Source organism: Harpia harpyja, chromosome 14, assembly GCF_026419915.1.
Source record: "Harpia harpyja isolate bHarHar1 chromosome 14, bHarHar1 primary haplotype, whole genome shotgun sequence".
In the NCBI taxonomy this organism is placed as follows: Eukaryota; Metazoa; Chordata; class Aves; order Accipitriformes; family Accipitridae; genus Harpia; species Harpia harpyja.
This window is the reverse complement of record NC_068953.1, coordinates 144740-171078: the sequence shown is the minus strand read 5'-3', so window position 1 is coordinate 171078 and position 26339 is coordinate 144740. Positions and strand designations below refer to the sequence as shown.

Genomic DNA, 26339 nt, shown 5'->3' with positions numbered 1-26339 from the left:
AAACAAATGTCTGAAAAAAAGTCATGAAGTGTTACTCCTGTGCAAATATTTGCTCGTAAACTTAGTAGGATTTTGCTGTGAAACAGATTTTTATTGAAGATCAGGCCTCTGAGCACTCTCCTGGTACAAAACTACTGAACGATGCAAATAGTCCATACAATTCAGGTTCATACAATCACTTAAATCTAGACATACACATGTAATACCAATAATTGTCATCTGAATGAACCCGAGGGAAGTGTACTGTTTTTAATAATGAAGTACTGCATTCTTTAACAGCAAACCCTTTTTATTATTAACCTGTCTCATCCAGTGAATTTTAGAAGCTATTTTGCTGTAGGATTAAGTTAATGGTGGATTACACTTCCTCACAACTGGATTAAATCTAGATTTCTGACCAGATGGCTCAGCACTATTAAAAAACCAGCAGCGTTGTTTGTTTTCACTTAGTATTTTGTACACATGAAGTGCTGCTTTTGTAAAGCAAAAGTTAAAGAACAAAATAAATACCTTTTTATTCTTTTACAAAGAGAAAATGAATGTTCTTGAAATGAACATGTACACTTTAGCCAATGATCTGCTTACAGTCTGTAAATTCATTGTAAAGATTCTTGTCAGGAAATTAAATTTCTGAGTGTTGCCTTTGACAGATTTTATGGAGGAGCTGCCACTCACAGGTCTGGAACATGGGAAAACAAAGACAACAAATAGTTGTGCTTATGATATTTTTCACTGGAGTATGAAGGATGAGATGCCTCCGAGTTCTACATGCTTTCCTCCAAGGGAGATTTTGAGTACTTTCATGAAGTTACCATGGAATATATGCTTTTACTTATTATCTCTCTTAAAAGCGTAGGATTTATTTTCAATTGTTTTCAAGGTACTTGTACCACAAAGAATTCAGGGACTCTGTAATCATCAAGATTATGTAAAACAGCAGCACAGGTGGTATTCTCCACATAAAAGCACATAGGCAGTTCTAAGTGAAAACTGTGAGGATAAATTAAATATCCTTCCAACTTTTAAAGGCCTACTAATCAGAAACACAGAGGATTCTTGAAGGTGCATTTGCCCTCCAATTATGAATAGACTTTTGAGAATTACATAGCAAAAGCCAGGACCTCTATTATACAGGGCATTGTGGGTAGAGCTCAGTATTGTTCTTGCTTTTATCCTAGCTCCCATAACTAATCAAGTCTCAAAAGCAATTATCTTCCCATACTTCCTATCAATACAATGTATTACTTGATAAGAGACAGCGTTTGTAAAAAAGGCTTCCGGACAAAAAGCAATATCCAAACAAAAACATTTACCTTTTGTCTCTTTAAAGACATGCCTTCTGTGAGCAAAGCAAATGAATGCCTTCTCTTTCTTCCTGTATACCCTAACTGCTGCATTCTGACCCTGACTATGAAAATCCTTCAGTTACAGTTTTAGTACCATGTCTTCAAATGTTTGCAACTGACAATGCTCTTTGTAGGTACAGAAACCCCTTATTAAAAAAAAAAAAAAAAAAAAAAAAGAAGAAGAAAGCAGGAAGTTACACCAAGTAAAGAGTAAGGATTCATTGTAAGTAAGTTACACCAAAGAAGAAGTTATTATGAATGTATTTACACAATTGTTAAGGTACACAAATACAGTGGTAGTACAAATGAAGTGCTCTGAGATACTGGTTTCCAATACACAGGTTTATATAGACAGTCTAACTATTTTCTGCATGATGGAATTTAACTATTATGAAGGACAAAAACTGCCCACAAGTGAGTACAATTCTAGAAGTCTGCAGTCAACTTTTAAGTATAGTACAGCAATCTAATGTTCCAGATACAGAGAGAATAAAGAGGCTGCCTTTATAAGTCCCTCTAACAGTACATTATTAACCATAGATATTTACAAGGAAAGCACAGTGAAGTGTAAAACTCTTCAAATGGTAGTGCACATGCCTAAAATACTGAAGTTTATAGTAACTCAGGAAATAATTCTCCTATGCAAAATTATCCATGGATCAAACTCTTAAGCTTTTCCACTATACTCTCCCCAAACACAGTTTTCCCCAGTCAGACTCAGAGTACACACAAGCAAGTAGCTAATGTTCTGAAAACATCCAAAGAAGAGTGACTAATACTTAATATGTGGACTTTTGAGAGGGGCAAAAAAGAATTTGTAAGCAGTGAAACAACAAAAATTACTCTTCATAAAGCTTTGAAGACCAATAGGCCTTTAAAAAAAAATGTTTTCAAGCAGGGAAGAATTTCTCAAAATACCTAACTGTTCAAACAAAATCTCTGTATACACTTTCATTTCCAGCGTGGAACTTCCCATTATTTCAGTCACACTAGTATAAACAGTACTTCTGATACCGTTCCAAGTACTGTGAGGACAGAATACCTACTTTTATTTTACGAGACCATTTACAGTAACAGCAATGTGAAGAATCTCCCATATTCTGTAACCAACAGGTGCTAACAACACCTGCAACAGTTTTTTTGGACAACCTAAGCATGCTGAGTCATTCATTCCTAGCTAATGATTCTGGGCATACTCAGGTTGAATACAGTTAAGAATTAAATATGGTATGCACCTGAACTGTAAAAATTCTCAGGATTTCACAGCAAGAATAGTTTTGGTTTTTTGGTGTTTGTTTGTTTGTTTTTTTTAATAATTCCTTTTTTGAGTCTTGGCATGAAACAGAAGGCCTGAATCAATTTATTTATTTATTTTTAAACATGTAGATGCTGAATGAAACGTGCAAATTCACTGAAGACTCAGTAGCAACGTGTATTTTCCACTTGCAACACCCTCCAAGCTAACCAGCCTCAGAGTGCAGGAAACAAAATTTTACCAATAAAAACAATGTTTGAAACTATCCATTTACCCAAACTAAGCAGAGAGATAGGACAAGCTTTCAAATTCTAAATCCCTCAAATGCCAGAGTCTTTCACTTTATCCTTCTTATTCTTTACAAAAAAAAAAAAAAAAGAAATCCATTATCACCATCTCTACTATACTTAGACTCTCCTGCAGGGTATTTAGTTCTTTTATGTAAAAGAACGAGTATTAAAAATTAATTTGTGTTACACAGAAAGTTAAATGTTAAGTGTGAATGAAGACAGCAAACAGCAAAGGAAAATCCTAAGTTTTAAAAATTTCATGAGAAAACCGTCTCAGTCAATATGGGACCATACAAATAAGTAAACATTTTAAATAAAGTCAGATGGTTTTGATTCATTTACATGTTCCCTGCCAGACTAATTTTTTTAAACAAGAAATTTCAAGCCATTGCCTTTAGTTTAGGTTTGTTTATATTCTACATTTTTAAATCAGACAAAAGCAAGAGTTCTTTACAGAGAATTAAGCCAATAATTTTAGCAAAATGATACAAAAAACTTTCTTAAACCAAGTAAAAGATTTATAGTTACAGTAGAATAATAAAAAGGGGGTAAAGTCTGCCGCCTGTGGAGGTAAAACTGAAATGGCCATCCGGTAACAGGCGGTCAACTCTGTAAACCATCTTTCTTTTCCAGCCCTGATACCACAGGGTTCTCTTAAGGTCATTGGGTTTCTGGCAAAAGCGTCCTGTAATGGCAGCTGCTGGAGTCTGTCCATGTTCCTCCAAGTGCCTTTTAAGTCACATGGAGAACTCCAATTGTAATGTTTCCACTCTAGTTTAGGGTATTTTTGCTAGTAAAGCCATTGGTAACATAGGAGATCAGCCATGCATTATCTGCCCTCCATGGCAAAATAATTTTCATCGGTGCACAGCAGACTGGAGAACACTGGTAGTTACCCGAGCAGGAATCTACCAAAGCCAAAAAACAAGACAACATCAGCACATACTCTTCCAGTTAACATACAAGTGGCTCTCAATGCACTTTTAAATAATTCGTTGCCGAAAGTAAGTGTGTGAATTTAAAATCCAATGAGCTACACAATGTTTCGCACCCACCTGTAGCTACACGAAGTTCCCTGTATTTTCCTCCTTTATTAGAAGTTAACATGGAAAATTCACCTTTCCAGCCAGAGGGGATGTTTTGAAGAAAAGTAAACAGAGCATAAACATGCACAGAAGAAAGAACAAACCAGATGAAAACACTACCAATGTGTAGAAATAGACTCAATGAATAATTAAGTTTGGGGGAAGAAAAAAAAATCCCAGTAAGAGAGTAAAAAACAATTAATTATTTTCAATGGCTTTTCATTTTTCATGGGACATTGTGTTAAAAGACACTTCATTAATTTCCATAGCTTGACCTATTTCAGTAACAGTGTAACATTATTTCAATAACACTTTCCCTGTGAAAGTGAAAAACAACCACACATCACTGCAATTTAAGAAGCGAGAAATGTCTAAGTAGGTGAATCAGTATTCAGTATTAACTTCAGTTGTAAACAGCTACAAATAGTAAGGCATACAGTAATGGCCAACCAATGCACACACAACCCTGAGCAGACCAGAATCTGCATGTCTCCCGCACATGAGCTTTCCAATGCAAAGCTTTAGGTTTGCCTTTTAAAATTTTTAAAATTTTTTTTATTTTTGACTAAGGTCTGATAACTGGCCTTTAAAGTGTTAAGGTGCCATTTACAGTTGGATCTTTTTAATGTGGTCTATGAAGCAGCTTGTGCACAGTCAGCCAAGCACACAAAGCAGGAGGAGAAAAAGGAAGAGAAATAGCAGGAGTCTTCACCAACTAGAGATACAGGATTAGTGCAAGCTTAGGCTTTATAGAGAAAGTGAGGCAGCAGACGGAGTTATACAACAGAATTTATTAAGGAACAGAAAAATCTCACAGCCTTTTTTTAATAAGAAGCAAAGCAAAGAAGCTCCTGAAATACTTAAGGAAGCATCCTTCAGCCATCAAGGTTCAGATTCCAACTGAAACTTGTTATTTCCCTGATGAAACCTGTTATTGCCAAAAGCAGAACAGACTAAAAAGCCAAAAGCTGCACACAGAAAGGCAGAAACTTCTACTGCACTGAACAGTGGAAAGGAGTTCTAAATACCCAAATCCAAGTCTGTCTACCTCCGAGATGCTCGTGTTCAAGCTATTCTCATTAGAATGTAAACATTTTTTAAATATAGATCTGAATAGATCTGAGTATTTTTAAAATAACAGCTCATAAGGAATGGAGAAGAATATAAACCAATAGTGACAAATGGATATGGCTGTAGTAGGACATTCCATTCATGACAAGACAGAGCCTCATTTGAGTAATATAGTCAATTGAGTCTTCATACAAGTATTTTGCTTTTATGATTCTGAAGCAGATGTGGTTTTGAATGGATGACCCACTGCTGCATAAACATCCCTGGAAAAACATGTAATTCTCAAACACCTAAAATTTAGACTTGGTTATTTTATTTTATTGTTGATGCTTGAATGATTTTAGGGACTTTTAAAGTCACTATTTTTGTCAATTCTGCTTAAGAGTCCAAGTGGAACAGCAGCAATAATTCAACTTTTGGAAGGACATTTACTTTTAAGTTAGAGAAAAAACAATGCTTCATCAAGCATCTGACCGGAAGGCACAGGTACAACTATGAGATAATGTGAGGAGAAGAAGCAAAGTTGGATGTTTCCAAAGATTTTTTTCCCCACCCCGTCCAAAGTTTTGGTGTCTAATGAGAAGCACTCACCCAGTGCTGCCTTCCAACGAAAGGAGACGAGCAGCTACTTGCCATGGTGTTCGAAAGGAATGCTATTCTGAGGTAGGGGAAAAGACAGCAATTTGTAACAGTTCCACTGCCCCAATATATAAAGATGTCTAACAAATATGCAACCTAAACTTGCAGTAGCAAATGTATCTTTTGAGGAGCTCTGATTTAAGACTTCTATAAGACATTTCTATCATATTAAGAGATATGTAAAAGGAACAAATCATTATTCCTCAAAGAAAGCTGACAGGGTCAGAAGAACAACACAGAGTATGATGCCTATTAAGATGGATATATGGAGAAAGATTTGCTCATGAGGAGATGGAAAATGCAGAGGCATTGGAAGTATGTTGCTTTTTCCCCAAGGAAGTGGCACAGCACTAAAGTTGTTCAATGCCAGTGTGGGCTACAGTCTTCTAAAAACTTCTGCTGTCAAAGAGACTTAATCAAGTATTTCTTTGTGCAGCATTCCAATCTTTTCTTCCAACTACAGAAAGAATACCTCTACTACCAGTAGGAATTATGCACAGCTTTGACTGTTGGGTGCTGAACATGCTACATTTGGGAAAAAAAAATTAAACAACTTAATGTATACCATGAACAGTCAGATTGAACCTTCTGTGAAAGGAAATGAATGCTACTCACCCATAACTAGACTCTTGAGATGATCACTGCTTTCAGGATGCAGTCTGTGCAATGTGGACCAACAGAACTGATTCAAAATAGTGTTTACTGGAATACTCATGACCTCCTTTACTACGTTTCTTAACGTTTAAAGACTGACTACGTAAAGGAGACTTAGTGAACAATTCACCCATACAGCTTAAGAGAAGAAGGACAGTTTAACAGCTGGTATGATTTTCCATCCAGCACAGATCACAACTCTTCATTGCACAGAAACCTGTTATTTAGGCTTGCTTTAGACCTGAATGCACCACCTAGAAATGAATCCAGTTTTGATGCAAAGGCAAAGGGGACAGATGATCTGCTTCTTTTAGAAGTTGTTTCAGTGGCTAACTGCCTTCACTTAGACCTCTGCTTTGCTTTTTTCTAAATGTGAGTGGTTTTAATTTTAAGCAATAGGTTCTTCACATATGTTTTCTGCATAAATGTCAGTTCCTGTTAAAATTATTGTCTCTAAAATACTACGCCAACTAATTCAAGATGATCTGTTTGTTACCTTTCAGAAAACTGAAGGATGCTGATTTGAAACTCTTGCATTGTACAATCTGTTTTCCCAAGCTCAGTTTTTATGGCTCTTCTCTGTGTTACTTACAGTTTTCCAAAAATTTAAGACACTGAGAACTGAACTAAGCATAATATTCCGGCATCTGTCTCATTAATAACATGAAATAACCTCTCAATTTCTGCTCATTACTGTATCATACATAGATTCAAGGATGAAATTATGCCCTTTCATTATGACATCACAATAACCTCTCCAACATTACACCTAAAACCTCCTCAGTCATTGCTTACCACAGATATAGTTACCACATATAAGACAATGGGCTCCACACTCCTTCATCCTAATCAGGTTTTTGAGTACTGCAGTAATACATGTTTTATTTGTATAGGCTTTACCTGACTGCTCAACTCTTACTAATGTTTATCACTCTCAAACATCTCACAACTTGCAGGTTTTCAGCTGTTGCATTCATTTCCATATAATTGAGAAAAGTACTGAATAACGTGTGCCATAAAATTTTCGTACTTTCATTAGAAACGCTTAAGTTTCACAAACCATTTCCTAGACATGCTAGCTGTTACTCCAATAAACACTCGTTACTTAGTGTTACAAAGTGCTAGTATTTCTAATGAGAATGATTTAGGTACTATGTGGACAATACCTTGGAGGTGGGGAATATCCATGACACCTATTTTACTATCCTTACCAATTATAATTTTTCCATGAGTGTTAAATTTCTCTGAGAAGACCTATTTTCCATAAGAGAATTTTGGTTCATATTATCTACATTCCCAGCCTCAGATTTCAGTTTCAGTCTGAACTGATCAGAACTCATTTTGGAAAAAAGAAAGATAAAAATGCAGAGTCATCTTTAAGAACTCTACTTAGAGGTAAGTAGCCTTCATTATTTCTTTAAGTAACCTCTGCACATTTCCATTGCCCAGAGTTTAACAAGCAGTAGCCCTTCCTCTAGATGATGAGAGGTGGAGATTACAGATGCAGTGTTGCCTTACCAAACCATGGCATCCAAATAAAATAACAAAACTAATTTATCAGGTTATAAATAACAACTCTAACAAATGTAGTTCTTAACATAAGACATCTGTAGATCTGCATAGCAAACTTTAATAGCTCCTTTCTACCAGGAGTATGGTCTAAGCACTTCCTGAAAAAGGAACAGTGGTAGCATATTTACTTAAGACTTACAAAGAAAACTAACACACTTGGAATGGGCATGGACAAACAGTTGCTGTTCTTTACTGTTCTCCTGATAAGAAGTGGTATGGATGATTTTCTATATTCTTACACCTAGCCAATCAAAATTCTCCTTAATAACCTTGCCATGCGAGTTGGATACTTTACATTTTTCTAAGAACAAGGTATAAAGATAATGGGAAACCCATGGCTTTAACTGGTAACCTGGTTACCATCTAAGGATAAATTTTGATTATGGAAGAAATACTTTAACGCTATGAAGATAGTAAGAACGTAAGCTATGAAAACTTGCAACTTGAGCCATTCTGCCTGCTGCAGAGTGAGAACTGGGAAAATGAAAAGCAATTTTCTCTAACGAGCTTAAGGGGAAGTGTTATAAGGTAAAGTCTAAGTAAATCTCTCTTGCCTTCCAAATCGAAGAGGCCCTTGGGAAGCTGTTTAAATTATATTACAGTTGCACACTGTTAATCAGTTACCATGAGTGGAGACCAGCAGTGGTTCACTGCCTTGATAAGAACTAAATGAAGACAACAGATGATGAATGATTAATTCTAACAAACTCAGAGAAGATCCTGACTAGGCTGCTATTGGAATTGTAAAGAAATTGACTAAGTGATTCCATACTTGGAGCAGAGGGTTAAAAAGGGCAGGTATGGAAATGTGCCATTAAGCCAGACTGTACTGTTGGCACACACCACAAATTTTACATCTGGATATTCAAAGGCTACTCAAAAAACCTCACAGTCCTACACAACCTGAGTATTCCCATTTTACAAGTTAGGCAGAACCGAAATGTATCCGTAAACCCCCCGGGATTATTTGTACCTTACAATGTTTAGAAAAGTGTCACAGGCACACTGAGCTACATGCCAGTAATATAGCAAAAAAAGAAAGATGTACTCTTTCCTAACATAGTCAAGTAACATCACTGCACTTATTTGTTACTCCCATTAATTATTTATCTGCCTGGTAACAGAGACAAAGCATCTGAGATCTGCTCAGAATGCCAGAGACAAACCCTGGGCACACACATTTTACCGGGAAACCATCTTTATATTTGATTAAACACTCGGGGGAACTCAGTGTCACAGCCTTACAGAATAGCTGAGGTCAGAAGGGACCCCTGGAGATCATCTAGTCCAATGCCACTACCCAAAGCACAGTCAACTAGAGCAGGCCCCTCAGGACAATGTCCAGTTGAGTTCCAAGTAGTTCGGAAGAGGGAGACTCCACAACCTCTTAGGGTAACCTGTTCCAGTCCTTACCCACCCTCACAGTTAAAAAGTTTTTTCTTATGTCTAAATGAAATTTCTTACATTTCAATTTGTGCCCGCTGTCCGTTGTCCATTCACTAGATATTGCTGAGAAAGTCTGGCTGCACCTTCTTTACATCCTTCTATCAGGTGTTTATGCATATTTACAAGATCCGTAACTATGCACAGTTCTACCCTCTTTGTTTTCATACTGTTTACAAACTTCAGCCATAAAATATTTCAACGTCAGAATTTCTGGTGGCAAGAATTGTAGTTCAGTCTTGTCCAGTCATTTCTGCTCCTGAACTGTTCATCCCTTGTGCAAGCACAAACATTTGTGCAGCTACATGGTGAAACAATTCATTCAGCTGAAAACCAACCCCAAAAATCCCTCTTCACTTTTGTTACAGCAGAATTGTTTCTCCAATCCAGTTGACCCTCAGTCTTCATTAGATATACTCACCTGGCCTCCATCTAAAAGAGTGCTCCCTGTAGCGGTAAGAGTTTATATATAAGAACACGTACTACTCCAAATAATTAATTTTGCCAATTAAATGATGAAGCCAAAAGGAACTGAGTTAATTTTTGTCAATAAGCTCTGCCAACGAGAAATAAAATCAGTCCATGGCAAAAATTATGCAGTTAGAACTCCAGCACAGCATTGAGGCGTGATGGAAAAACCCCTAGGCAACTGCATCAGTCCTCATAACAGACTGCTCTCCCAGTAATGTGGCAGTATGCCTACAGTATAGGTGATTCCCTGTTCTGTAGGTAAGACTGAAGGTAAGTTGTACAAAGCCAGGCCACACACTACTTACGACAAGTCTGTGTGAATACCCTGAAAACAGAATGTTTCAGCTATAGCATAAAGAGTTAAAAATATATTTAAACATTGTTTGTCAGTCTTAAAAAGAAGCATTCCTAAAATCTCTTTGCTAAGTCACTGTGACCAATGAGGATGATTTCAGTGCTGACTATGGCTATGAATCACTCTATCATTCATACTCCTGCTGTCCTCTTCAAATGAGCCTTCTGCGACCTATATCCATCATCCACATATGTGGCTTCTTATCTGCTCTGAAATACAGTACTGCACTGCAACATTTCTTCACTTTAGCATTTTTCTGTTCTTCATCAACTATATCTTGTCTATTCTGCACCAATATTCTCTGCTCTGTTGATTTGGAAACGTGACTCACAACTGCCTCTAACTTGCTTTGCTTCCTCATTGATAACAGATATAAGAAACCGAATGATCAAAGGAGCTAAACACTATAATGGTAGGTAAAAATGCTGCATCTCCAGGATTTTGCATCATCTCATACACCAATGACTCTGTATTACTTTGAGTATTTTATGCTTATTGCAGCCAAGGTAAAAGAAAAAAAAAATTTTTTTTCTTTACAGTAGTCTACAGCCACATCACAAACATTCAGTTAAAATGTCAAGTATTTATACGTGTCATCATCATCTGCAAAATCCGTATGAAATCACATCACTTAGCTGGTATGTTCTTTTGGCAAATTAACTTTATCAAATCACCCTCATTTTTCCATTACGCAGAAATCTTTTTTACCTGCGAAGTTGACATGCGAGAGGTATCTTGCCGGCCTGTTAAGTCAGACGACGAGATATTGACTGGGGCGCCGCGATGCAATCTCATACTCACTTTCCTTTCTCGTTCCATACCAGATACTGGCCGAGGAGAGGTGTTGGCTGTGAGAAAAACGGCATTAGATTCTCATAACGAGAAATGGGATTATAACATGGTCACCGGAAAAACTACACTCTTGCTGTCTGCATATAAAACTTCCACAGAGTCAAACAAGAGAAATCAAGGGCTGTGTTTTACATTTACAGAAATGTAAGTAGCAATTGGCAGGTAATGAGTGTATACAATTACCTTCAACCTACTGAAAAGCAAGGGGAGAAAAAACAAAACAAAAACCCCAAACCCTGACCAGAGATAAATACCACTCAGGTATCCTAATTCTAATTTCTAATTCCCAATGACCAGGAACAAACTGCAAATTAATAGTAGTCTACGAGGTGCATCTATACAGGTATTTGCTTACTTACCAGCATGTGAAGTTGGGGTAAGAGGAGTAGGAGGAGCTACATCTTGTGTTCCTCTCAGCCTGCCAGAAGCAGTGGAGGGTAATCCACGCACAGCTGGATTTCGTGTATGTCTCAATCTTTCCTCTCTTTCTCGTCTTTCACGTTCAGCATCTTCAGCTGCTCTGCTTGCACCCTACGGGTCAAGACTAGTGAACAACTTGGGGGATTATTGAGTTTACAACTATATGTTCGGATAAAATTACTGAAAATAAAGAACTGGACAAGCCGTGAAGTTTGTTAAGACATTAATTGTTTTGGTAAAATTTCTTGAGAACTGCCATAATTTGTGTTGATACAAGTGCTGGGATAGTCTTCAAAATGCTAATATACACACATACTGTTATGGCAGCTGAATACCTCCTCAACAGTTGCAAATGACCTGTGCTGAAGATCAAGGTGGGAGAAAATAGTAATTCCGCAACCTAGCCTGGTGACTGCCCTGAGGGAAGTATCTCAGAAGCCTTACATGCTTAAAACCCTGGAACTTCAACTTACTTGTAATTCAAACCCCATCTCATGGCTCCTGCATCTCTTGCCTTTCCTCATTTCCTGATCTTTTTTTCTAGACAATAGAGCTTCCACGAGGAAAAAGGCAAGATAATCTTACGGTATCAGTTAAGATACTCAAAACTGACAATGTTGTAAAAACATACCATTACCAAAAAAAGTTTTAGAAAGCTATGTCAGCTACTCACAAATTTCAGCATGTTCCAGTCAAACACATAGTCATAGGAGAACCCTTGTCGGTGGAAGAGGTTTCTGAATAATTGCCTCAGATAGGAATAGTCTGGTTTGTCATCAAAACGCAAAGAACGGCAGAAATTCAAGTATGTGGCAAATTCAGCTGTAATAAAGGAAAGCCTGTTTTTGTCCTTCAGCTTCACATTTGCTTTTTATAATTCTGAATCACAAAAAATCCCACAACCACCCCAAACCCAAGAAATAGGGAATCTCCTAAACATAAGAAAAATAATAATGACCTAATAGTAGAAATCTACTGAAGGCAACACTATAGCCCATCTATCGAGTCAATCCTGAAAAGGAAATTGTCTATCGCAGAGCATGTAAAGATCTCATTTGTCAACAGAGAGGACCCAATATGAGAGTTCTTTAACAACAGTTGGGGGGCGGGGAGGGCAGGACAGCTTTAAAACTACAGTTGAGAAAAAAAAAATATATTTTTTTGCCTTTCTTTACTTTGAATATATTTAAACACAATTTCCTGCAGGACACAGAATAGCATCTCTTTGTTGTTAAGTCACATAAAGATTCACGTTCGCTACCTCACAAAACACGCAAAAACTAGGGGACCCATATAAATTTCCTGTGTAAGTCATGCTACAATTTTACATTTGCAATAGCCTGAAAACCTGTTTTTATATGGCACATGAAATACTAGTTACACAGCAAAAAATGCGTATTCTTGTCAATGCGCCAGAGATAACAGCAGTATCAAAATACCAGCTTTTGAGTTCAAGTCTTTCTGGCTGAAATAATATATTAATAATTTACCTTAAGAAAGAAATTCTAACAAACAGCACAAGAAAAGTTGATTAGTCTTCCCTGTTAACCCCAGTGAAAAAACATAGTTAATGAACGTAATGGAACATGTATGAAGCAACATTTGAAACAGATCAAAGACAGTAAGTTTTCATACAACCCTAACAAAAACTATAGTTCTCATTATCGTACCTAGCTGCCGAAGCCAGGAGCGTGGAAACAATAGAGACAGAACTCTTCATGAAACATCAACAATATTCTCTGATGGCAGCTAATGTTAACAATTTTTAAAACAGATTTAAGTATCATTTTGCAGGGCTCAAAAATGTCTAGTTATGACTGTGGTGTAAATACCAAACTGAGAAACAGAACAGCTTTGAGGCATGATGCTAGGATATAGGAGGGTTTCGTATGCCTCTCACAGATGCTGACCATCATCAGGCCAAACCAGATGAACCTGGAATGACAATTCCCAAGTGAAACAACTGCAATAGGAAAGAGGTGCATCTGACTATACAGTCCGATTCATCCAAGAAACAGTACCCACACATAGGAAGAAACAGGTAGTTTCTCAAAAAGCTATTTGTCTGTTAAGAGTTATCCAGCCAGCATAGACGCATGCACACACAATACAGCGCAAATCATATGTACCAAGTTACCCCTTGACTCGAGGGCACCACAATGATTGTTTACTAATAGTTAAAGGATAATTAGAAATGGTCTACAAACACAAAGATCCCAGTCTTGAGAGCACAGTATCTTTATCACAGATGTGCCCAATCATGGCGGGGGAGGTGGGGGTGGTGCAGAAGGGTTAAAAAAAAAAAAAAAAAGAGAGAGAACTAAAAAAGACTGGTAGAATTCAGCATAAAGAAAAAAGAAATACCACTAAAATGTGAACATGTAGGCCTAGTGCCACAAAAAAGTAACTTACAAGGATATCCTTTACATAAAACCTCAATGGGTGTAGACATTTTCTTTTCACTGATACGTTCGTATTTCTGCCTCTTTGTTGCTGCTTTCAGTCCCTGCCAGGGGAGGGAGCCCAGGTTAAAATACATCAGTACATAGCCCAAGGACTCCAAGTCATCTCTGCGAGATTGCTCTACAACAGCATAAAAAAGTGGACTCATTAGGTTTCATTTTCTAGTGGAAAAACAAAAGACTGTGCAACAAGACTGTCATAAAAACCCTTAGAAAAACAACAGATAGCTGAGAGTTACTATGCCCATGATAAACTCATCCAGTACAAGAAAAAGCCTATTACCCTTGCAGTTATTAAAAAATGTGCTAATTCCTGACAATTACAAACTGACCGAATCCCACCCAATCACGAGATACAAGGCCAAGCATGCTGCACTGTTAGTGCCAGAAATAAGAGATTGTCTTCTATTCCTCCATAAAACAACATCTACTTGTACTAAAATTATGTGCATCGACATTTTTAAAGTTTCTATTTATTGCTTTCCCCAGCTTACCAATTCCGAGATGAGTGTTGATGGATGCATAACGGGCAGTTCCTGTTAAGTTTTTATTTTCACGATATGGAATATGTTGGTGAGTTCGAGCATCTCGATACTTCTTTGCTAATCCAAAGTCTATTATGTAGACAAGATTGCCTTTCTTCCCCAGGCCCATTAAGAAGTTATCTGGCTTCACGTCTCGGTGGATGAAGTTCTTAGAGTGAATATATTCAATTCGACTAATCTAAATACAGAGAGAAAAAAAAAAAATCATCATCAAGAGACTGGACATAAACCTTTTTTCTTACAAAAACGCTAGCAACACTGTCTTAATGATGAAAAAGGCAAACAAACTTTTTATTGTAAAATGTAAGGGCATTAATGAGAACATAATCACATAATTTAGAAGACAATAGATAAACCTTCTCTCCAGCTCTTTGCCGCTATTTTACATTTGTTTCGAATAAATTTCTTGGGGGAATTTCTTTGTCTTTGAGCAGTGCAACACCTGGTTTGCAAACAGTGCAGGTCCAGTTTTAAAAAAATCAAATTAAGACTTTATCACTTTTGATGGGACACTTTATATTTACAGAAACAAAACAAATTTGGGGTCTTTTCTCTAATGATACAGCCTATTCACCCCTAAATTACAGAAATAAAACGTAGTTGATTATGATCTCTCAAGAACTTTTAATATCCCAACATACTGCACTATCAAGATCAACAAAGCAGTTTCCTACCATTTGGTCAGCAAGTAATAGGACTGTCTTGAGACTAAATTTCCTTGAACAAAAATTGAAGAGATCTTCAAGACTCGGTCCCAACAGCTCCATCACCATTACGTTGTAGTCCCCTTCAGCTCCACACCACTTAATTGTGGGAATACCCACTAGGAAAAAGGAAACAGTTTATTCAGTATAACAATTTGATTTATACAGTTCATACACTCAAATCTTCAAGGCTCTTAAGATGAATTCTAGGAGGGTCATTACTGTGAATGTTTGTATTTACAGTGAAGCTTAATATTTTATGCTACCTTCAGCCACTCCAAAATGAAAAGTTTTCCAAACTGAAAAATTTTCCTAAATGAAAATTTCACAGCAGAACCAATATAAAATGACAGCAACAGAGGTCTAAAAATAGCTTTTTCCTCTTCCCCAGAAACCTCCCAGTCTTTGTGCTTAGCTTGTAACTTGAAAGTATGTAGCGTTTTTGCCGCATTTGAACCTTAAGCATTTTACAAGTACTAATACTCATGTAGTCTCCAAGATGGCAATAAGGAGCAAATTGGAAGTCTGAAAATAGACACTGAAAAATCACTAAATATTATTACTGAAGAAGGCCTTAGAAATTAACTTCTTAGTTTCAAACCCTACATGATTACCGTAAAATACTTCTCTCTTCCATTTCAATTTGCAATGAATTTTCACCCTTGCTTCACACTCTTGTCTTTCCTCTAGTTCCACTGAATTTGCTGTTTGGTGATTCTCTACCAAAGCAGCATTGTTTATGAGATGTGTTACATATTCAACTTGAGAGCGCTAAAATTAGCCCTGCTTTATGGAGAAAGTCAGGAAAGTTATTTCACACAAAACTGCAGAATTGCTCAAATATTTTGAATTAAACCTGTACGTAGGTAGCCTTATTCAGAATTTCAAATGCCTTTTTTTTTAGTTAATTTTATGCATTTTGGAAGTCAAATGGTTTAATTCACCCATTTTAAACTCTTACTTTTACTCGACATGCATTATTTTTACCTGAATTCCCTTCACAGAGAAACCCTTATTCAGATGGAAACTTAACGTTCTGTCATCTGCCTCTGCAGCATCCATCCTCAGAAAGAACCCACCATCACAGCCTTACTTAGTAAGCCCATAAAGGAAGCATTTTACTCTATGAAGGCTATTGAGGTTACACGCAGGCAGCAACTCAATGAGGCAGGAATTAAAAAGTGACTAAATGCAAATACACATTATCATCCATTTCTAGATGTATGATTATTGTATTTTGCATTTGAGATACAGTGTGGAAGGCAGGCTTTACGCGAAGTATAGCCTCATTTAGGAAAAATTAAAGGGGCTATGAAACAAAAGCAAAACTTAACTACACCGAGCTTATATCCCAGAACTGCATGGGAATCTTGTATTTGCAGAATTCCAAAATATATTGAGCGAGTTATCCTAGCAGACTACCATGCAGTAGCTACAAAGTTGCTTCACTCCTGTTCTCTACTACTAATGCCATTTTGTCTTAGAATTCCCACAGCAAAGAAATATTTTTAACTCAGAAGAAAGAATGCTAATAAAAGTCAAATCAGTGCACTGCCAGATGGGACCAAACTTTGTTCCACGTTGCTCAGGGTTTTCACATTTTAATATTCTGGGACCATGAGCAACACTAAAGGATCTTAGTGGTTATCATGAAGTTTGGTAGCCATGGATTTGGAACTGCTACTCTACGTCGCTCGCAGAAGAGCTGAGGTAGTGCTCTTCACCTACCCTGCCACCTTTCCCACCTTCTCCTTATATGTCAAAAGAGATGTTAACCATTAAAAACTTCCAGGTGGAAGTATCATACATACATCAAAGACATAAACCCAGTTAAATCTCTGAAGAAGGAAAATAATTTGCTTGCCTCCACCCTGCATCATTTTGTAGATTTTGCTCTCGATGTGGAGCTGAGGATGTTTGGTTTTCACACATTCCAACTTAATTGCAACCTCCTCTCCGGCAGCGATATCAGTTCCTAAAACCAGAAGAATTTAAAACATTGGTCAAAATATTTTTTAAGATGCACTTCCTTTGTCAAGACTGAAACAAAACAAATATTGACAAACTACTACTCAATGGCAAACATCCAGAGATTATTAAGAACTTTCTGCTGCAATTATCTAAAAATTCTTCTGAAGTCTTACAGATTCTCTCCAACAGGCTACCAGTTTAAGAGACAACTATTAGACACTTGTAGCACAGGAAACCAAAACTGCTGCTATCCCATTCCAAAAATATACGAGTGTAACTTCGGAGGGGTGTCTTTCCACTTCCAGTTTGTGGTGGAAATGCTCAGAATGAACATTTACAGGTGTGGCACGTATCCCTGCCAACCTAAGAAATGCTGGGAATTCAGATCACCTCCTCTTATGCCTTGGAAACAGAGACTACAACTTCCCTAAATCTCAACATACTCCAGATGTATTCTGACACCTTATGATTTTATCTGGTTGGGAGGCAGGTTATCTAGAATCAAGAATTTGTCCTCTCAAAAAACTTTTTAAAAATCTCATTACGTTCCTGTTTCAGGAATCAAGTGACTGAAAAATCGGCTTACCTGTTCCCTTTCAAAGTTTAAATGTATTTAGGGAAAAACTGACATTCTTAAAAAGAAACAGAGTCAAGAAAATACATACTCTGACAGCCAAGCAACTTAGGAATGACAGAGAAACAGGAATGGGCACAAGGAGATTTGTGACACTTTTTAGACATATCACCAAGTCTCTCTACTTTCAGAATTTGCTTTCTCTTTTCTGTACTACCTCATGGTTTAGGATCACATGAAGTACATCACCTGCTGTTTGTTCTGATCACCACTCTTAAAAGCTTAACCTGAGGTCCGCTAATTTTTGTTTGGAAAGAAACAGCAAACAATCATTTTGTGCTCACTTTCTCCATGATGTTCAGGATTTCATAGACTTCTACCCTACCTCACTTTCCCTTAACTCTTTTCAGCATTCAAAAACTCTTGCCATTCCTTGTACAGAAGTAATTTTTAATTACCCCTAATTATTCCCCCTATCTTTACCTTTTCCAGTTCCATAATGCCCTTTTTGACAGTCACACAAAGCAATTAAGACAGAGATGCACAATTATAATTTTTTCCTCCTTATCTATTTTTTCCCCACATGCTTTTCTTTGACCATGATGGAGTATGAAGCTAATGTATTCACCTAACTATAACTGCAAAATCTTGTTCCTGAGATTAAGGAGCTACTTCAGAGCTTTATAGCCTTTTGTCTATAAAGTCAGGCTAACCAAGGCTAACAAAGACAGGCTAGCACCCCACACCTCAAAATGGGCATGACTCTTCTCCTCGCAAGGAACTGACGGTACATGGAATTATCTACGAGTTCACACAAGGCTATTTTTTTTTTTTTTAGGTTAATAAAATGTCTTCTTGTGTGTGCGCACACATGAGTATTAAGGTGGTGTTGCTGGTACAGTGAGTTGTTCTGAGTGAACACCAGGGTCGATATTTATTAGGCATTTCACAATGCATCTTAAGAAGACAAACCATCTGAAGCTCACTCTAGGTACAATAAGCACAATTCAAGGTGAACAACTGGAAGACACAAATCAAAATAAGGCTGTTCATACGACTCCTTTGTAACTGGCATAATAGGTGGCAGGATCCTTGACTGCTACTTTGGTCACAGCGCTGTAGCAGCAACTGGAAACTCTTAAATCTGTAATCTAAGGTTTTCACATTTTATGAATATATTACTTTGGTGGACTGTAAATGAGTTATAGTGCACATCAATCCAAAAATGTAAAAGGGCAGATCAACAATACAAGGAGGAACGCATTATCTTCTGATCTAATACTGACCTCCCCACCCCAAACAAATAAAAATCTTGATTGGAACCACAGAACTCTGGCCCTTTCTCGCTTATCCCTACATTCACTACCTGTTCTCCCCAGTCCCACAGTAGCCAAGATCAGGGAAGGCGTAGACTGAAGACACTATTATCTGATGGGTGATCAGCAGCAGACACGGTTGTTTTGGGGTTTTGGTTTGTTTGGTTTTGTTGTTTTTTTTTTTTTAACTTTTCCGATCCAAAACAGACCAAATTGCTGTCTGAGCACGCTGAAAGACACATCTCTCTGTAGTCAGCTGCAGGCTTCTCTGTTTGATTAAGGCAAAAAATGCATGGGAGGATCAAGACCTCTATTATTGGTATCAAGTTCTGCTCAACACAGTATTAAATTGTTACTCGACAGACCATGGTCTCAACTTAATAGGTCATTTCTTAGGATAGCCTTTATCACCTAAGGTAGCCAAGATCCTTAGCCTGAACTCTGCTTCTGTATAAACCCTCTCCTTCAAGAGCAGAGATTTCATATTAAAATAATGAAATTAAAATATTTGAGTCCAGCAAAACTGATGAGAGGGGGACAAAAATACAAATCATTCTTCCAAGCAATTCAGTGCTTGTCCCCAAGTAGGGACTTTTGTCCCCACTTAAACCCTGGGACAAAGTTTCTAAAATAACTCCGTAACCACCAAAAGCTTAGCTTCCTTTACGGAAAACATAAGAATATTTTAGAAGTAGCAAGAAGCAGTATTATGAGAAGAATCAATAATTAAAATTAGTAACAAGCAGTATAATGAAGAGTCACCATTTGTAAGTGAAAAAGAAAGTCTAGAGTTGTTAAAGTATCTTCTTTTAAACTGCAAAATTCCAATTTACTTGGAATTGCAAAATCCTCTACCCTAAGGAAAGCCTTGGAAATTATTTCAATTAGTTTACAAGCCCAAACTCATTCTTAAGAAAGATATATATGTAATGCAAAACCCATGAAATCACAGCGACTGCAATGCCATCGTGGCTCCTATCTATTTGACCTCATGGACTAAGCAACAAAACAAATGCTTATTCTGACCCCGCACCTCGCCCCTTGTCCATCTTTTATACGATTTAGAATATCTGGGAATCCATTTCTTTCCTATCTTCCTCTGGAGGGTAACTTCAAAAGATGCAGTTACACTAAATTCCTAGATTTTATTTTAAGTTGTCCACAACCCTTTATTTACAATAGTGCCTTACATTTCAAAGTCCTGTCCCACAGACCCTGCCATTCTAAGCAAGCAAAGGGGCCATTCCAAATTCCAGAAGACATATTTTGAGGTATGAGGGAGAACAGGAAAGAATACGAAAGAACTATGATAATAACAACAGAGTTGTTGGCTTCATATTCCAAAGGACTGAAAAAAAGGAGGAAAGAAAGAGAGAAAGGAAGGAAGGGAGGAACGGAGGAAGGGAGGAAGAAGGTCCCTCCCCTCTACTCTGGAATGTCTTCAACACCCTTGTAGCTGCATGAAAAAAACATACAGGGGGACTGGAAATAGGCAAAAATAATCAAATATTCCTTTTCAAAATCCTCCTTTTCAAAGCATAAAACCGAGCTGGAAATCTACACTGAGGTAATCTACAAATTCACTAAGGGCTATCAGAAAGCATGTGCACAGAAAAAAATTTCATGACTTCTGAAAGAATTTAAAAAGTTATTTCAAGGCACTTACATCCTACAGCACAGTCTGAACAACCAAGTAGAAACTTGTTTTTTAAAAAACCCACACATTTCATTATCACAAAAAGCACATATTTCGAACACCTCTGTTTTACCAGATAATGGTATGCAAACCAAATGGGCCTCTCTACAAAAGGCTTCAGTTCTTTAGAGGCAGTTATTTCCCCTGGAAAAAGAAACCAGTGCCATTAGGGGGATCTTCCAGGCATATAATTCTCTGCTCAGGCATGACATTTGCAGCAAGCCCCCAAAGTAAATCCACGCTGGCTACTTAGAGATAAAAAGAGGTCAAAAACTGAGGATAAGGAATTCTTGTGCAAAACGCAGCATGGCAGTAGTACTAATATACAGAGAACTATTATTTCCTGTGCAACTTTACTGGTGTGGGATGTATACATAAAGATAAAAGTGACAAATAAAAGATGTTTATTTTACTTGCACTTTATATTTATATTATAATATAAACTGATTTACCTGAGCAGTAGTCAAATGCTCAAGTAGAAGTTTCTCAAATCATCTTAAGATTTTTCAGAGTTTAACTGCTGTCTTAATCTCCACCCAAAATCCCAATGGTAGCTAATGAGGATTTTTGCACAAGCGTTACCACCATCTTTCTCACAACAGTCTTCAATCTTTCATGCAAGCATTGCAGAGAGAAAGAATCGTGTTCTCTGCCTCCGGACAACCACATGCCTTCAGCTAGAAACATGGATTTTTCATCAGGCATATATCTGTATTACTGATAACCAGTATTTCATTACCTGTAAACAAGCACCTTTAGCTAGCAAATTATTTTGGAATGCCAGCTGTGCGCTGCAACATGAAACACTGCTGCCTAGGAAGAAAAAACACCTCTCATACTCCGTACACTGCTAAACATACCGTACAGGTTAGCTAGACATTGTTTTTACCCTCCAGACGTATGCAGTTAACGTACCTTAGCCCCTGCATGTTCCACCTCCCCCCCCCTTTTTGACTTGCTTTTCTAAGTTACCACAATTTTCAAATGCAGAGTACTTATTTCTATGCGGCAGGATATAAAATTTATATTTCTCTGGATTTAACCCATTTCTTATGGTTTGAGAATTTGCAGAATATATTGAGTATTTTAAAAATACCTGCTTTCAAAACTTGTTGTACCCACCACTGCTTGTCATTATCACAAGCAGAGAGCCATTATGATAGAGAGCTACATAAACAGACAGGCAAAGACAATGCCAATCCTGCAAATTTTACAATTGCATAGAAATCATGGTAGTAGAATAAGAAATAGGCAATAAAGCACTAGGGCAACATTCAAGCAACAGAAGAGCCAAACTATGATGATTCTTTGAAGGATTTGAGGTTTTTTTTTAACTGCAACCTAGTCATCCATAGTTGTGTAATTTTTTTTAGGCCTTGCAGGAGAAACAAACATCCCTGTGACAGCAATTTTTCCTAGTCCATTGCAGTGATATTTAACCCTGATGCACGTTTCTTTCTCAAAACATTTTTCTGAACGTGGTGTCGTGTTTTGGTTTTTTTTTTTCTTCAAATGAGGGGATTTATACCCTTATCCCCATTTTACAGATGAGAAGATTAACGGTGCCCAAGGTCACAAGACAACAATGGGAAGAGGCAGCTAAGTAAGTCAGAATTCCCGATTTCCGCACTGTCCAAATTAGGACATGATGTCAACGAAATATTAAATGGCTATTGCTGTGCCCCTAGCAACGTACTTCATATCAAAAAGGCATTTCTCGGACAGCCGCACAGCCTGAGCTCCAGCCGGGGTTAAATGAGGTCCCGGGGGCTGCCCCCGGCCCAGCCTCGCCGGGGGCTGGGAGCGGGCACGGCAGTGAGCAGCGCCCACCCCGGCCCGGCCCCCGACTCTCTCCACAGAGCCCCAGACCCGCCAGGTACGTCCCCAGCGACCCACCCTCCTTACCCAGGTAGATGTCCCCGAAGGAGCCGCTCCCGATCTTCCGGCCCAGCCGGTACCGGTTCCCAACCCTCAGCTCCATGGAGGCAGCTCCGTTCGTCCGCGACCCGGTCCTGCTGCTCTGCCCGCCCTGCCGGCTCGAGCTCCGCTGCCTCACAGCCCTGCGGTTCCTGATGCCATCGCGGCTTTGGTCCAGCCGCTCGATACTAGCGAGACAGGCAGCACCGTCGCCGCAGCTCCCGGGAAGGATGGACGCGGATTCCGCGCAAGACCGTCCCCTCAGCCGCTTCGGCTCCCAGCCGCCATACTGCGTGACCTCACTTCCGTAGCAACGGGGGCGGGGCGCGCTGGCTGTGGGGACGGGCGCGATGCCTCGCGTGGCTAGCTGTGGCGCGCGGGTGCGGTCCCGCCTCCCCTGTCTCCCGTCTCTTCCCGAGGGGGGTTCAGGCGCTGCTGCCGGCCGCGCGGGCCCCGTGGGGAGGAGCCGTTCGCGGCGGCGCCGGCTGCTGCCCCATCGCACCGCGCCGCCCCACCGGGCCCACGGACCGGGCCCACGGACCGGGCCCACGGACCGGGCCCACGGACCGGGCCCACGGGCCGGGCCCGACCAGGCCGTCCCAGCCGTCTGCGCCGCGCCGCGCCGCGAGTGGTCTGCCGGGCAGGGAATGCGGCCCGCGGCCTTCCGTGTGCGTGTGTCGTCGTCGTCGTCCCCCCGCCGTGGGTCATTGCAGCGGAGAGGTACGCCGGCTGCGCTGGGCTCGAGGAGGGCTCTTTTGACCGTGGGGTGTCAGGGTCAAAGTCTGAGTCACGACCCCGCAAATTTCAGGGTAAAAACGGGGAGGAGCGTTGGGGTCTCCTCTGTGGGGTAGAGGAACCACCTATCTGCTACAGTGGAAGAGCAGTGGTGAGAAAATATGTTTCTGTTTGCATGTTTCCTCCTTTTCTTGCAGCAACACCCCTTGACAGCACGACCTTGACAGGCTAGTGGTCGTCTTACATTGGACAAGTCAAGGCTGCCTTCTCTTACTGCAAGCAGGGGACTGGACTTGCAAGTGGGGAGATGGATTATGAAGCCAGCTTCTGGCATGAACAGGGTTGGGCTGCAGATGGCAGTGGACTGTGATGTAAAGGGGCTGGGAGTATTGAGAGAGGTATGTGTGGCAGAGGGAGGGAAAGTGAAGTCAGGATAGGCTTCTAGGCAAAGAGTCTCTGAGTACCCTTCTAGTTGTTTCATGTGCCGTCCTGCAAGGGGGAATTTTTCTGTGTCCTGGAAGTGAACAAACTGTATAAGCCTCCATCTTGGAGACACTTGCTTCTTGCCAGTAATGCTGCTGAGATGCAGGGTTTTCTGGATCATTCTGCCTGAGTGGTGTTGCAGATCCAACTGTGTGGGCAGTGATTGCTGTGTTGTGTGCCAAGGCCTAAGCTACAGCTGCCTGTCAAGCAGGAGCTGCTGTATGCTCCTCGGAGGTAAGAAGTAGGATGTGAGCAGGAGGACTAGGCTACATGGGTACCCATGTTTTTCTGTGGAGGGTGGTTAAGAGCCTGCAGTGTAAGTGCACAGGGAGGGGTGAGTCAGAGAATGTGTGCAGTAGGAAGCCCATGGGACCATCTCACCCCTCTTCCGATGGGTGGCACGTGTAATGTACTCCTCCCTGCACCATCAAGGTCTGAGTCCTGCTGCGTAGAGAGGGATCAAATACCAGCAAAACGTTGTATGTGTTAGGATGTGGTACCGTAGAATTTTCCTATGGAAAATGGGTGTGAGTATGTGTTGATTTTGCATGGGAAGTGCTTGTAGAGCACTGCAGACTCAAAACTGGCAGGGATCTTTGTATTGAACATTGGGGGGCTTTGGCTGTTTTTCTCCCTGTCATGCATGTGATCCCTGTGATTTGGCCTGCAGCAGTGCTGAGATAATCATGGTTCCCTGCAATCTCCTGTACTGAGATGAAGAGCTATGCTGTGGTATATGTGCTAGAATGGAGAAAATGAGAGTAGTGTCCTCCTTGCTGTATGTATTAAGGAGTGCACTGTGCAGCCTTGGAGTTGGAGGTGTCCTGATGGGCTCAGCAGAACTAGTAGCAGAAGCGCACAAGAGCAGCTCAACTGAGGGCAGGCAGCCAGAGACAGGGGAGGAAGCAGTGCTCTATTAGTTGGGGTGTTGGACCACGTGTACAGATTGAGATGTGGATTATGTAGTTCATACTGAGTTATTTAAGGCAATGAAGGTTTAGGGCACAGTGACAGAGGCAGTGGGTTCTACTAGTGTTCATAAGAGGGCTAGTTTTGTTGATTTCTGCTTAGGTACATAACCTTGTGCATGTGGAGGAAGCTGCAGTGCTGGTACGGAAAGGGAAACTTTTTTTTTTCTACAGTCTTGGCCTTTGCAGTAGGAGGCGGGCTGAACATAGGACCAGAACTATTGATCGCAGCTGAGTAAGAGAGTTTCCATGCCCTTGATATTCACCAAAAAGTGTGGCTGTGGGTATACAGAGGGAACAGTGTGGTGTCTTGGAATGTCATCTACCAAAGGCTGGCTATGGGTCAGTGTTCCCCCTTTCCATTGATAGTTTGCAAATCATGGGTTATTACTTATGGCTCTGGCAAGGATGTTGCAGAGGTACCTGTCACTCAAGCTTTCTGATCAGGACCAATCAGAGTCATTTGCCTTCTCTCTGGTCTTGCCTTGTGATGACTGCTAAAGGTGTGAGCATCGTAGCTCGTAGTTCTTTATGGCAGTGCATGCCATTATGTGGTTTGCTAAATGTCTATAACTAACACAATTAATAAACCTAAGTATAGTTGCTGAAATTATTACTATAGAGCATGGAACCAAGTGAGAAATTTCTGCGGTTGCTGAAAACGTTTCCGAGGCTGACGGAATGAGACACATACGCACAGTACCTATAACTGAAGGCTAGCAATCACTGCTGAGCAATGTTATTCTGGCAGGCCGTGTATCTCAGCTCCTTGGTCTTGCCTCAGTGTGTCCATCATGGCATTATAACTTTATCAGCCATTGCTTATTGATGGTAAAGTCTGTCATTCTTCAAAAACGTACAGTAAAATTCAATGTCCTACAGAAAACCTACTAGGTTTGAAGGGGGAAGGGAATAAAACTAGGCTTACCAGAGATGAGCCTAGGGGCTGCATGCCAATGTTAGGGGTGGAATCGATAGCCCAGCTCAAGTGCATCCATGCCAGTGCACGCAGCATGGGCAATAAACAGGAGGAGCTGGAAGCCATCGTGCAGCAGGACAGCTATGACTTAGTTGCCATCACAGAAACATGGTGGGATGACTCTTATGACTGGAGTGCTGCAATGGATGGCTATAAGCTCTTCAGAAGGGATAGGCAAGGAAGGAGAGGTGGTGGGGTGGCTCTCTATGTTAGGGAGTGTTTCAGTTGTACAGAGCTCCATGATTGTGATGATAAGGTCAAGTGCTTATGGGTAAGGATGAGCGGGAAGGCCAACAAGGCAGATATCATGCTGGGAGTCTGTTATAGACCACCCAACCAGGTTGAAGAGGCAGATGAAACATTCTGCAAGCGGCTGGCAGTAGTCTCACGATCATGTGCCATTGTTCTCGTGGGGGACTTCAACTTGCCGGATGTTTGCTGGAAATACAACACAGCAGAGAGCAGTCTAGGAGGTTCCTGGAGTGTGTGGGAGATAAATTCCTGACACAGTTGGTAGGTGAGCCTACCAGCGGAGG

The 26339-nt window shown here is 39.9% G+C and overlaps 1 protein-coding gene across 8 annotated transcripts; it reads right to left on the bottom strand.

Annotated features, from left to right (window-relative positions):
• Positions 1–65: 65 nt before the first annotated feature.
• On the bottom strand, positions 66–22965 carry CSNK1D (casein kinase 1 delta). 8 transcript variants are annotated; one of them, XM_052807975.1, is made up of 10 exons: positions 22627–22944; positions 17029–17139; positions 15135–15283; positions 14410–14638; positions 13866–14036; positions 12127–12275; positions 11393–11564; positions 10890–11029; positions 5639–5705; positions 66–5310 (listed from the first exon to the last, which is right to left on the bottom strand). In XM_052807975.1, the coding sequence occupies exons 1-9, from the start codon at positions 22700–22702 to the stop codon at positions 5673–5675; spliced, it is 1230 nt and encodes a 409-aa protein (XP_052663935.1). In that variant the 5' UTR covers positions 22703–22944; the 3' UTR covers positions 66–5310; positions 5639–5672. The 8 variants fall into 8 exon arrangements, with proteins under 8 accessions (XP_052663935.1, XP_052663936.1, XP_052663934.1 ...); XM_052807976.1 differs by having other exon boundaries at positions 66–4009; XM_052807974.1 differs by having other exon boundaries at positions 66–3799.
• Positions 22966–26339: the final 3374 nt, after the last annotated feature.

What these genes read in the sequence shown, in the direction of transcription:
- CSNK1D (XM_052807980.1), bottom strand. Translation starts at nt 22,702, where the DNA reads ATGGAGCTGAGGGTTGGGAACCGGTACCGGCTGGGCCGGAAGATCGGG. An exon ending in TATTACTTGCTGACCAAATG is followed by an intron (nt 14,639 to 15,134) that starts GTAGGAAACTGC and finishes CTCTGTATTTAG; the next exon opens with ATTAGTCGAATTGAATATAT. An exon ending in ACTGGAACATGCTGAAATTT is followed by an intron (nt 11,565 to 12,126) that starts GTGAGTAGCTGA and finishes CTTGACCCGTAG; the next exon opens with GGTGCAAGCAGAGCAGCTGA.